Source organism: Molothrus aeneus, chromosome 2 (assembly GCF_037042795.1).
Source record: "Molothrus aeneus isolate 106 chromosome 2, BPBGC_Maene_1.0, whole genome shotgun sequence".
NCBI classification, from domain to species: domain Eukaryota; kingdom Metazoa; phylum Chordata; class Aves; order Passeriformes; family Icteridae; genus Molothrus; species Molothrus aeneus.
Window position 1 is genome coordinate 28043189 of NC_089647.1, and position 14067 is coordinate 28057255.

A 14067-nucleotide genomic window follows, 5' to 3' on the forward strand; every position below is an offset into this window, starting at 1 on the left:
ATGGGGGTTGGAACTAGACCTTCCACTAGACCAGATTGCTCCAGGGTCCCATCCAACCCGGCCTTGAACACTTCCAGGGGTGGAATAGCAACAACCTCCCAGGGCAACCTGTTCCAGTACTGCACCACCCTGAAGAATTTCTTCCTAAAATTTCAACTTAAAGCCATTGCCGGGGCCGTCGGGACCGGGAAGGATGGCGAGGGCCGCCCAGGAGGTGGCAATCGGGAGCCTCTTACGGGAGTGGAGCAAAGGTGGAGGGAGGCTCCCAGAAAAGAGGTGGCTGCCTTTAAGGTGGGTTTATTTGCCTGCCAGATGGGAAGTCTGTGACCAGCCCCTTAGAACAGGTAAAGGCAGTAAGGCTTCTCCACCCACTCGCCTTGATCTTTCATCACCACCGTGGGCCAGGCGGGCGCTTGTGCAACGTGCGCGCCGCGCTCGGGAGGCTGCGGGAGAGGCCCATGCGCTGCCCGCAGCTGCCCGGGCACGGAGGCCGGAGCCGGAGGGGGCTGCGAGCCGGGCCCCCTCTCCGGCCAGCCTGGGGCTGAGCACCTGCAGCGGCGGCATGGAGCCCTCCCTCGGGCTCCTTCTCCTCTGGGCTCTCCTTCCTCCCGAGGCGCACGGCAAAGAAGGTAAGCGTGGGACCCGCCGTCGGTCCCGCTGCCTGGAGGGCTGGGCTGGGGCGCGCAGCGAGAGCGACCTCGCTAAGGGGCAGGGAACGGGACATGGCCCACGCGTCTGGGGCTCCGGGAACACATCCGAGGGACTGGGGGGTCAGGGAAGGGCAGCCGCGTGTGGGGGGACCACGGCCTGGCAAATGCCATCCGAATCTCGGTGGCTCAGTGAACGAGCCCAGGTTATGTTCTCGTCCTCCTTCACCTCCTCCTATTTGAAACACAAATGCCTCGGCATATCCAGTGATCCAAGAGAATTCTGCCCCTGTTCCCCTCAAACAAGGGCCTTGCAGATAACAAGTTTAAACACAAACTCAGAAAGTTTCTCCCCTCCTCTGGCAACACCCCCGCAGTTTCCTCAGGAAGCCCTCCTAGGAGTTAACCCTTATGAGCAAGCGGACAGTCATTTTATCAGAGTCTTTTATCTACCCTACTGCTGAAAGATGGAGCTGGGCTTTAAAATTTCCTCTTCCACCTCTTTAGGCTTCCATGTTTCCCTTCCCTGTACCACTCACTCCCTTTTATTAAATGTAGTGATTTTTTTTTCCTTCCATCTTGGTAGTTGCACAGTGGTTATAAAATGTGGGAGAATGGTAACTTTTAATAGAGAGGTGAGGGAAGTGTTTCGGCTCTGTTTCCTACCTCCTCCTGCAGTCAGTTCCTGATTAGGGACTTCTGGTTTGTACAGCAAGAGGTGTTGGGGACTTTCCATCCCAAGGACAGTCCTCCTTCACTTCTCTAGGCTCTGGATTGAGGGGACTTTGTCATAACTGGCGCTTCAGCCATGGGCTCAGCTCTGATTCTGTGAGTGCTCAGTGATCTTTTAAAGGGTCCTTGACAAACACGTTTTCACTAAGGATCCAGCTACGCGATGGATGCAGCTGGCAGATGTAGTGGAGAAGGCCAGCCTGGGTGAGAAGCAACACCGGGTGGCACCGCGCAGGCTTCGGTTTCCAGAAGCGTGTGACCAGTAGTTGGCAGTAACAGTCAGGGACCTATCTGCCTGCTTCTCCCCTATCTCAGCCATCTCATTTGGGCTGTGTCTGTGATCCACTCTCCCTTAACTTGTCTGTCAGGGAAACAGCTCATTTTCCAGGCGTCCTCTCTTATCTGAAGCCTTTCTTCTTTTTGGGGACACCTCCTCCTCCCCTGTGGCTGGACAGCCATTTGAGGCTCCTGGCAGCAAAGCTGTGGAGCAGAGAGTTAGTAGTCCCCGAGGACTTTATTCCTCTGCTTCTGTAGTCTTACTGACTCCATCATCCTTTCCGAGGAGAATCCCTGTTGTGGGATTCACTTTGAGAAGTACTTCTTGGCGATGGGCTTTGTCCCTCCAGTGGGCACTCAGCAGCTGAAGGAGCTGCCATTGCTGGCAGTGCAGAGCATGGCACAAGGGCTCTGCCAGGTTCCTGTCCTGGCCACTTCCAAGTTCCTTTCCCCTTGCTCTGCTAGAGCTTGCCATGCAGCCCCTCTCACTTCCACATTGCTGCTTCAGTCCTGAAGAGGATGGGATGGCATAGATGTTATCTGGGTGATGGTTCTGGCAAGACAGGCTACCTCACCCTCTGAGCTTTTGGAGCTAACCACAGAAGAATATTATCTCAAATAAAGAGATTGAGAGTAGGGGGGAAGTGAATGAGGAGCCTTGTCTGGACAGGGAGTCTGTGGCTAGGAAGGTTTTGCCATATGACCATACTGTGAGCACTTGGAACTTGCAAAACCTGGATTCCTGCTTTTCCCTTCTCCCAATCCTGAAAGAGTGTTTCAGAGGTGAGAACAGCAGCGCAATCCCTCTTATCTCTCATTCTGGGCCCACAGCCTGCTTCCTCATTCCACGGGACTCTTGCTGATCTGCACTTTACACTATTACTTATAGTTGGCAGGGAGTATTTGTAAAACAGTCAGATGAGGGGGAGGAAACCTGGTTATTTAAATGCCATTTTAAAACCTCCTCACTCCTACCTTTCACCCCCAGATTCTTTCCTGAGATGTTCAGAAACGACCCCTCTGAATACACCCACAAGAATCTAAAAGGGAATCCACAGAATTTTTCCTGTTTCCTATGTTCCCAAGCTGGGACTTCGATAGGTGCACAGAAGCCAGTAGTCTGTTCTGGCAGCACCGGCAGACCCAAAGGCAGACACGAAGCTGCACATCCCACAGTGTGTCTTATGCTAACTCCTCTGCTTTCTCAATGTTTGCCTACAAAGTGACACATTTTTAAACGTGTCTTCAGATCAAGACTTTAGGCCAAACTGTGATCGCATTTTCAAATTCCTTTGAGGGCTAAAAATGAACATACCAATGATTTTCTCCTTTGTCACACGACTCCAGGAGCGAGGCTTAAAGCAGCCGTGCAATTCCGCAGGAAGTGGCCATGCTATGGCCGGAGCCATTACTCTCTCTTGATGTCCCGGCCAAAAAAATCGGAAGGTTGGGAGAGGGTTAAACGATTTCCAGGCCATCGTCAGCTGGTGGACAGTCTGAGTTAGAAGTAGGAGGCTCATCAATTTGCACAAGTGGTGCATCTCCGGGCTTTTGGGTACCGTGACAATGGAAAGTCCCTTCTACAACTTCACACTGCCTCTGTACTTTCCCCCTGTGTTTCAAGTACTGAATAGTCCCTCGAGGCGACACTGATTGATCTTTTGTGTTGGTAATTTATTTGATTGCCTTCCTCTTCAGCCGTTTAGTTTGCTGCCTTCCTATTTCAAGGAAAGATATGTGTTCAGCTGCTAATGCCGGGTACCCATTTGAATAGGCTTCAGCCTTCTTCTTCCTTTTTGGGACAGTTTTAGGAAGTGATAAAATTTGTCAGGGTTGAGGTTTTTGGATGTTTATAGGAGGGGGTCTCATATATTAGTAAAAACTTTTAACTCCCGACTAACTGCCCTGTCTCGTATGTTTCCTTCCCTCCTCTAGTCATGCTTTTTGAACGTGAAAGGTTTCAAAGGATGGGGGGGTTGAGAAAGGAAATGCAGGCTTTACCTTCTTTGACAAAACAAGGATGAAACCATTCTGTGGGCTATATGAGTTGGGTCACCGATTTATCTTTTCCCTCTCTTCTGGTTTTCAGTGGATCTACTTGACACAAGCACTGCACAGGGTGAACTGGGCTGGCTTCCCGACCCTCCGGAAGTAGGGGTGAGTACCCACATTCAAGGAAGGGGAGCCACTGGCAGTACTAAATGATGGAAAAATATAATCCGTGTTGAAATTTCAACCTACCTCTGGAAACTGAGCTTCTGAGGCCCCACCCCCTCCTGGACATTTTAGGCTTTATAAGTCTCTCGCCCTTCACCTGTGCAGCCTCACCCCTAGCCAGCTTTTTAAGGACTGATGCCTATTGACTTCCAGTATGATTAAACATAACCTTGAAATATACTGCTTTCATGAAGTAATAAAGCAATGAAGAAAAATGAAAAAAAATCAAATCATCCCCCAGTTTTTCATTCTGTCATGCTGCACATAAATCCAATGTCTCTTTTTTCCCCAGGAAAATAGGCAGAACAAAAGTATTTCTGTCTCAGTCTCTCAAGAAATTAGAAACACATTATAGGTTTTTTAATTCAGCAGCTGGCTGAAGAAATAACTGTTAACTCACAGGGCAGTAATCTGCCTGCATGGGTGGGCTGCAAGATTCTCGGACTTTACACCGAGCTGTGGTGTTTGGTCCACACAGGTGACAATGAGAATTTCCCTTTGTTTTGTGACTGTAAAATTGAGTTGATGGAAGTGCTTCAAAACGTACTCCTGAAACCACTGCAACAATGGACCACAAAAAAGAGCTGAACTCTCAGCTATTTTTGTGCTAGTACAGCTATTTTGTATGAAGCATAGTTGGGCAGTCTCTCTGAGGTCACAACCTACATCAGTGAAGGTGCTTCCTCTGTAGCAGCGGTGCTGCGGGAGTGGTGGAAGGAAGGCATAAAGAAAAGGGAATTTAGGGACTATGCTCTGGTAGTTAGCACATATGTTGATACGCAGTTTCAGTTCTTCATCCGTGCTCTTGTGTTTGTAGCAAGTCCCAAGCTTTCCAATGGAGAGTCTTCACCCTTCCTGCTCTAAAGCAGACCTGGGTAGAGCCTGTTCCTAACTCATTTCCGTGACTTTCCTCTGTAATGTGCTCTGCCTGGTTTAAATCCACCCCAGCCTCCTCCTCCTTCCCAGCAGCATTGCTGGGTGAAGTAGAGGCAGACAGTGAGGTTCTCCTGTACTGGCATAGCTGCATTTGCTTCATTAGAAAAGCTGTTTTGGTTATTATTAGTAGTATTATTATACCCTGCTCAAAACAGGTGCCCTAGTGAGACATACATGTAGATCATGTTTTGCTCATTGTTCCCTTTGTTGTCTCATCAGCTGTCTGTGTTCTAGGCTCCAGGCATGTTCAGGAAGAAGTTTGCTTCTTGAACAGATTGAACAAAACAACTGAAAGTTGTGTTCTGAAACCAAAATCTGATAGAAAATAAAACCTTTATTACAGAACATCTGAGTGTTGCACAGGAAGTTCAGAGTTGGCACATCCTTCTGCTTGTGCTACATACTTTTTAAAATATGTATATTCACAATGAAATTGTTACTGAGAATTGTTGGAATTAAGGGGAACATGGCCTGAGAGAAATCAAAACTAACAGATCAGGATATGGATGGCTGATAAAACAACAGAGGATGAAGAATAGATCCATTGACTTCTCATAAGCAAGTCTTTTGAGGAGATTTGTCTAATTACATAATTTCCCAATAACTGTTAGGTGGAAGTCCGACAAATTGCCACAAGCAAAAAGGGAACAATGGCTGATTCTCTTGTAGTGAGAGCTTTGAACAGGTGTTTCTGAAACCATTCCTTCAAAACGAAGAATTAAGTATGTTCAAAAAAGAACGGAAATGAATTCAGAACATTTTTTGACAAAAAAGGGCCAAGATTAGTACTGAATAATCTGACTAGGTTGATTAGTAACAGGCTGGAAATGTCTGAGCTGTGTTGCACACAGAGCTGAAGGGTGTACTTCATGTAACACTGCTACTTGTAGCTAACCTCAGATGCCGGAGATCTCCCATCAGTGAGCTGGATTTGTGTCAATATACTTATCGCACAGAGGAGGAATTTGCTGTGGGGAATTTTCATGCTTTATATGGACAAGGCCCCCGAGGCATAGCTCAGAAGAGGCTGGCTAAGTCTGTGGAGGCAAAACTACACCTTTGTTTTCTCCTCACTTGTAGCCAATGACAGAGGATGAAGTGGCTTGCCAGGTGTGGTTGTTCCATGGTCAGACCATGGCTGTATCCAGGGCAGACAATGCTCCCATTAACACACGGGCTCAGCCTGAGAACACCACTCAGTTTTGGGCTGCGCTTCCGTACTTCAGAACTTCTGCACCACATTAGCCAGCATCTTGCCTAAGCTTAAGGGTAGTCTTTGAGTGAAAGTCTCTGTACTTTGAGTAAAGGGTCTGTAGAGTTTTGTTTGCTAAAAGGTTTGTACTAGCTTGCTTTGTAGTAGCTATTTAGAAAGGGCTTCATTCACTTTAGGCTACTATTGGAAACTAGGCTTTTAAAGAGCACACCGTAGTTCCTACAACCCCCTTTTATCTACCTTACCCACCCACCACTCCCCTCCTCTAACATATTCCTTGATAATTCTTTTTTGGCTTTGAAGTTCTGCCACAGCAACACCAGGTGGGCATAGAGAGGTGTGTTACAGTACTAGTGGAAGATTTCCACCTTTTAACATACATAAGAGAGCCAATGATGGCCACTTTGAAGGTGGCAGGAGTACAGGATTTGCTTACTCTCACATTTCTTAAAGACTCCTCATGCTGCACAAATAGCCTAGCTACCTGAACTGGTTTCAGATACCACTGAAACTTCAAAAAGGACCTCTCAAATCCAATCATGAACAAATTCACTTATCAGGCATAGTGGCACTGCTTCTTGGCAGTTTGCAAAATGACATTATAAAAAGTTATTAATCCCTAATTTGCTTTCAAAGATAATTGCATCAGCTGTGAACAGATTGTGATAAGGAATTATGCTTTCCTCTTGCATTTTGCTTTTAACAGACAAGGCCCTAAGCCACCCCAGCCTGGCTTTGAAGTCAGCCTTGTTCTGAGCAGGGGATTGGAGTAGAGAACCAAAGGTCCTTTCCCACCTAAATCTTTGCGTTTTTGTGATAATTTAGAATTGTTTGTTCATAAGAATTCTGAGTTTAAATTTTTAGCCGAGGCACAAAAGGTCCTCATGATTTTATGTTTTGATTATTTGTCATGATTTTATGTACTATCTATTCCTATAGATTTCCTGTATCAGTTTATATACAGCTACAATACAACATACTGAGCGATCCAATATTTGTCTTTAAGCTGTGATTACCTCACTCCCAGCTTGTGGGCCTATCTTGAAATTTTCCTTTTATCCACAATTTCCAATTTTTGTGTATGTGAATAGTATTTGCATAATCCAGTCACACTCCCATAAGTATGTGTGACTACTTAAGTTCCAAGCTATTTGTGCTGGAGAATGCTGCACACTGGGCTTCTCAATATGACTTTCTCTCTCTATATTGTTGAATGAATTGTAAATTAAACACACTTCATTTTTTTTAGCTACTACATTTTCTTGGGAGATGTGCTTTCACCAGTCTTTGCTTGTAAAAGGGTCCTTTTTCAGGGGGACTTCATTTTTAACTTGGATGTATGTTATTTCAGGAATCACATGAACTCCACTGCTGCCAAATTGTGCCATATTTATTACATATTAAAAAGTTTGGCAAGGCTCAGTTCTCAGCTGGTAGCTGCTTTGTGGAGCCTATTTTTCCCAACTTATATTCCTGCTTGGATCATAGCATTATTAAAGCTTCCCAATGACTTTCTTAGTCTCCTTTCCAGGCTGCTATTGTTCTCAGTCTTTTATTCACAGTGAGGAGGAGGACATAATTATTTTCCTGCCTATTCCATACTCTTGCTTGCTTCCACACATACTTCAAATCATTGCTATCAGTTTCAAGCTTTCTACCAGTTTCCCAGTGTGCACAGCCCTTGATCTGCTCAGCTTTCCCAAAGTCTACTTTCAAACAAGATTAAGGACAGTAACGCCAGTGGCCTAACTTGCATTAGTATACCAAAGGCTATCAATGAATAGCCATTAACTACAACTATTGGGGCTCCAAAACCACTTGAAAACATTGGGAATTATGTGATTCTTGTTCAGGAAAAAGAGTTCTGAGTTCTGTACCTCATGTTCCATGGAAAGTTTAATTATGACCATAGCAACTGCCAAAGCTATGTGAATACAATTTGATTAAGCCAAAAAAATCAGTTCTTTTTTCTTTTTTTTTTTTTTTTAATGCTATTGTTGTCCTATTAAAGTCCAGGCATAGTTCAAATTCTACGCTGATAAAATTTTAGGTAATAGACTAGATCAAGTACCTGTGACCTGTCAGCAACTTCTATATCACTGACCACACCATAACATTTGCATGCCTTCAGGTTCTAGCAAGGTGAGGTTGTGTTCCACCAGACTCAGCGGTCCCAGATTTCAGTATCAGCTGATGGCTGCTTTCAGTTCCACCACTTCTTGGTCAGACAGGTAGTCCTGGTCACGAAGGAAATGGTGCTATGGGGCACACAGCCTTCAACCTGCAAGCAATTCCAGCACAGCACTCCTATCTCGTTAAACCTGGGCAGTTCACTGAGTCAGACTCAGTGATCACTTAGTCAGACTTGATGATCTCTTACTCAGATAGTCTTACTTGGAAGAGTCTCAGCCAGTCAGCTTCTTGTAGCATCCAAAGGTGGTGTGAAAAACAGCCATCAGAAAAGCTGTTCTGTACACTTCTTCCCACAACGTTGTTCATGCATGTCCTTTAGGAGCTAACTCAGATGAGTGCCATCACCTCTGAAGCTGGAGTACAGTAGCAGTGCACACCTCACTGCTCTCAGTTAAGTATCAGGCATAGGGGATTAGCTCCCCTGAGTGAACAGGCTCTGTTTAGAAATAAGGGAAATATGTTTAATAAAGTCAACAACTACCTGGAAATGGGAACAGCTCTGGCTTCAGGGTTGTATCCTGACATGACCTGCTGCTGTTGATCTGTGGACTGGTGGAGAAATTTTTGTTATTGATATCCTGTTAATTGAAAATTAATTATTTTGTGTCAATATGGGAGAGGAGGAAAAAATTGTTATGCATATCCAGATATGCTTTACTCAGAAGCATGAGAAGAAGGGAATACAAACCAGTGAGATGAGAACAAGTGAAGTGTAAATTAATAGCTGTAGGGAAGGCCAGTTGAGCCACCAACTAGGCAGCCTAGGAAGGAGTCACTGCCAGAGACCCAAGTAACAGTCTTGGCCAGTGCACTCAGTGTTGTGACCTGAAGGGCAGAAAAGAGCACATTGTGAGCTGAAGATGCTGTACAGCCACGACATTCATCACCACCGCTGCTCAGGCACTGGGGTGGTGACAGCCCTGTTGCCTGGCAGCTTCAGAAAGCTGCTTCACTCTTTTATAGCTGTTGAATGAGTGGACAAAGTTCACTGAACTTCCTCATGTCAACACAAAAGCAGCACAAGTCAGCTGGAGCTTGGAGATTAACCTGCCTATTGCATGGTCCTCCAAGAAGACTAACAGGCTATTTAAAATAATAATAATATTAAAACCCAACCAACCAAACAAACAGAAAACCCAGACAAAACAACTTCTATTATAATACCAACTAAAATACTGGTGAGTTTGCAGGCAAGCAATTAGAAAGAAAAAGCTTTACATCTTTTGTTGCCTGTTGTGTCCTCGAAGGATGAACCTATGCTTTGAACTATGATTCTCACTATCTCAGAGGCAGATCTGCAGAAAAATATTCCCATTATTTATTTCTCAAAAGGTTATTTCCATTGTTTCCAAGGCCTAGTTTCTGGCTTCTCTTTGTTTGACCTGAATATTGCCAACTCCTCACATGACTTTCAGGCTGCCATCTCCTGCAGCTTCTTTTCTCCAGGCAGGTTTGATCATCATCGTCAAGGCATAATTACCCCATCCCTGTGTGGGATTCCACCTGATCCATCTTTAAAGGAACTTATACAAACAGAGCAAGTATTGCCCATCACCATCAGACTAATTTCCAGCTTCTCTGTAAATACTAGAAGTACACTTGACACACCATACAAAACCACAGCTCACAATATAAAGCCCTTAATCTTGAAAAAATGAAAAAAAATCTCTTCCATTTACAATGGATCCTATGCAATGTAATGCAAAAATAACACAAGAGCTAACATTTGCTTTATTGGTAATGTGGTTTTAGCCATGAATTCTGAACTCTTAAGATGCACAATCTGATTTTTCACTCCTGTCCTTTTTGTAGTTATTGGTACTGTTAGTGAGTGGTAGTAGAAAGAAGTGTTCCAAACCAGCTAGGTGAAATGTTGGACTAGAGTATCATTATCACTCATCTAGCACCATCTGTTATGACCAGAACTGTTTTCATGCAAGACCTTAATGTGGTCAGGCAGTTCAGAGAATGAGCAGACAGCAGAACCTGGGTTTGATAAACAGGTTCTGTAATCGATGCACTGGCGCTCGGTGTCCCACATGAACACCTTATCTTCCCTTAAGAGCATGAGTACCAGTTAAATAGAAAGGACATGGGTGGGATGGAGACCTGTGTGCTAGTGCCCTAAAGAACGAGTAATTACATAATGGAGTTACTCCTCCCTGAAAATAACCAATGGATCATTGTGGGGAAAAAATGTATCATCCCACCCATAAAGATACTGTAGATAAGCAAACATCTCTTCTGTGTTCAGTTGTGTCAAAGGCTCCGTGATGATGTGATGAAATTAAAATTGCCTGACCATAGCCAAATGATCAAAGAAATAAGAGCAGCCTCAGCTGTTCTCAGATTTAAAGTTACAGGACTCATGAAGTGTCTAGATGTCACCACGCTTCTTTCATCATCGTCATCTAAATTGTCTTCCACACCAGCAAAAGAACTTCAAAGACTATTGAGAAACTTTCAGTAAAGGGTCATAGAAGCTCCAATTCTAGAATACACCACTGTGGTGATGCTATTTTTGGTTGGCTGGTCTGGCTTGCCTCCTGACAAATTTTTGTCAGATGTATTTCAACTGAAGAGAAGATCTTCATGTATTAAAACAGGTGCCAGCAAGGTGCCTCTCTTGTCACCAGCTTTCCTCTGAGGAAACTACACTATGATTGTAGCACAGCTGTAATTACCTTCAATGCTGAATCTGTTCCAGGAAGGTTATTTGGTCATGGTAGCATGCAAATGCTATACTATACAAAAATCAAGACACTCCACAGGCAAGATTGCAGCCAGGGAAAGGGGATAAAGAGTGTTCCGCGGCACATGTTTTCCTAGGTGGTTTTAGGCTTGCCACACCAGTGATGTATTGTTGCTGAAAAAGGTTGCTGTTTTGGGGCCTTGCAATTTTTCTTCAGGAAGAGATTTAATGGCCTCTCAATTCTCTTGAAAATTAAATGAGATTGAGACACACTTACTATGCACGGGTACACTGTAGCTGGCTTTATTAACATAGCTGGTCTTTTCGTCTTCGTGAAATTTTCTAACCCAAAGTTAAACAAGTCATTAGATTTCAGCATATGAACTCTTTGACTTTTCCAGTAGGAATTCTTATTAACTTTTCCAGTGGAGACATGCATCTTAGTTTAGTAACTTTAAGCCTACTGGCTAGCCTTGCCTAGCTTTTGCTTCTGTAAGTCTCTTAAAAGTATCACTGTGCCTTTCCTTGGGGGGCTGCAGACCACAGATTGGAAGTCACTGTGCTGAGGTAATGTGAAAGCAAATGAGATAGAGGTCATAGCAGGCAGGCAGGCTCTTTTTTGAAAGGAGACAAGGCAAGTCCCTGGCAAGCTGGAGATCGAGACAGTATTCTTACTGCGAGTCACAAGCTCTTATGACTCCAGTCTCAGCCTACAATTTGCAATACTGTCACAGTCTGCTGCCTCTGCCACTGGTAGCCTACCTCTCCATTAGCAGGGATGAAATTTGTACTTGTCAATGTTAAAAGCTTGTTTCCTTCCTTTTTTTCCCTACTAAAAAAGGCTAAAACCAAAAGAGACCAGTTCATTGATGCCTGCAAAGCCTGAGACAATGGCTCCAAGGTGTGCAAACTGTCTCTTATACCTGATGGTAAATCCTAGGAAGAGTAGCCCACAGGTACTCTTCCTGTGATGAAGGAATCACTGCTTGTCCTAGATAGGATCCTTGACACAAACCTAATCTAGAGAAGGCTTATTATACAGAAAAAGCAGAGTAAGTATTTCATAGGCTCCAGATCTTCAAACTGTATAATCATTTCAGAGTCAATAAAGGCAGATATTAAAAGGCACATACTTTATCTTATCTTTGGATTTTTACTCACATGGCAGACCAAACCAATACTGTTTACTACAAATATCTATTGGTGCCCTTTCAGGTTGACATTGAAGTCATTCTGAATGGCCTTTATAAAGACAACTTTCTTTATATGGAATCAAACCAATAAGAGGAAAGTTGCTTTTCTTTTTTCTGAACTTGCAGTGTTTTGAGGTTACTGACATAGTACCTTTGCTTTGAGGTTGTTTTTCACTTGACTCTAATTGCTGTGCTGGAATAATTTTGCTCTGTATTACACCACCACACCAAGATTTTCAAGAACAAACCTCTGGAAGTAGGTGCCTGTGTTAGTATATGGGTTTCTGAGAAGCACAGGAAACCCATTTGTTCTCAAATTCAATGGCTATGTACTTAGACTTCTTAGGAAGCCAAGCTACTAACCTATGCACTCTCCTGAATGCATTGGCATTTGTTTTCTTAGTGACTTTTAAAGAATTCTGAAAGATTTTAAGAGTTTGAAGACTAGTTTAAGGACAGTTTACACTCTAACTTAAAAAATAAGAGAGTTTAAAAGACATTTTAAAGAATAACATGCAAAGACTTCAAGTCTTTGGTTACACCAAAGACTTCAAGAATTCTTTAACTTGCTTGGAGCAGGGAATTGGACTAGATGATTTTCAAGGGTCCTTTCTAGCCTAAATCTTTCTATGATTCTGAATCTCATGAGAAAGTTTTCTCTCACATCAAAAAACCACAAATTCACTCACTGCTAAAATAAGGAAGTCTGACTAACACTGTTCTCCACTTCTAGAAGAATGTTACCTATTCTATGGTCAACTGGAGTAAGGCAACAGTGTCTGGAATGAAGTGGGTAAAAAGTTATATTATCAAAGGAGGTTGATTCAATGTCATTAGCAGACAAACTGCAGAGTCAAGTAATTAATATTGATTGAGCCAGACTTTACCACACATGTTTATTAAGAACATTACATTAAAAGTCAGAGGCATACATTTTGATTTTGCAGCAGATTCTTTGAGGATGGGAGACAGTTGCCTGGCAACTTCTGGTCTCATCACCCTTTCATTAAATGTTGTATGTAACAGTTTTCCTCTACTACTTTGAATTTAAAAGCTTCACTGAATAATGAAAAGAAGTCAGAAGCATATTTAACAATAGTTCTGTATTGTTAGCATAAATAATATCCTCATTTTACTTCCTTTACCCATCAGCAGTAGAGTCTAGAAAAAACATGTCTGACTCCCTTGTTATTTCTTTGCACCACACTGCATATGAAACTGTGCAATTGTCAGTGCCAAGCATCTTTGCCCTGAAGAACTGAGTCTGGAAGAAGCTGGGCTGAGCTGCGCTAAGAAATACAGGAGTTAGCAGTTGGATTTTTTTTCCAGCAGTATAGTTTAAAGGAATTTTTTTGTTGTTGTTGCTGGAGTTGCCACCACTGAAAATAAAACTTTGATCCTGTACCATGTAAGTTTTGAAAATGTATTTTCTTGACAGGCACCACAACAGCTTTCAGTGAGACATGCAAAAACCACTTTCTGGTGACACTTGTCTGTGGTACTGCCTTGGGATAAACTGCTAATGGAAAGTAGTCTAACTCTCAGCCTCCAAATGCAATTATGCTTTCCCCAGGCAGACGCACATTGAAAAATGCTTCTAAAAGCCAGTCCTAACTTTGGCAGTATATGAAAGCCAGTTTGCTCTTATTCTCCTTCCTAACTTCTTTTCTTCTATTTCAGGATGCATTGTAAATTCAGTTCTGTAACATTTTCTGGAAGGTTTTCAGTTAAAGACTGCAAGAGGTCATTAAGTGATTGTCCCTTCTGCTTGATCAATTGTGATTGATCCATCGTCTCTTTCTTTGTTTTGCTATCATAAATCCTTTGACCTCCAGTGAGTGAAATAAGTGTAAATCCTGTGTGCTGCAGGTCTACGCCAGCTGGATCAGATTAAGAGGGTGGGGTAACACTGGGGATTAATTATGTGGAGAAAAAAGGGAACAAGAAGGGACACATAGATACCATCCC

General features: G+C 43.4%; 1 protein-coding gene across 1 annotated transcript in view; it reads left to right on the forward strand.

Moving 5' to 3' along the window:
* The first annotated feature begins 526 nt into the window (after window positions 1-526).
* Window positions 527-14067, forward strand: part of EPHA1 (EPH receptor A1) — a 33988-nt gene continuing 20447 nt past the window's right edge. Inside the window, exons 1-2 of the mRNA XM_066572203.1 lie at window positions 527-629; window positions 3745-3812. Coding sequence (XP_066428300.1) covers window positions 563-629; window positions 3745-3812 — 135 coding nt within the window. The 5' untranslated portion in view covers window positions 527-562. The remainder of the gene's footprint in view (window positions 630-3744; window positions 3813-14067) is intronic.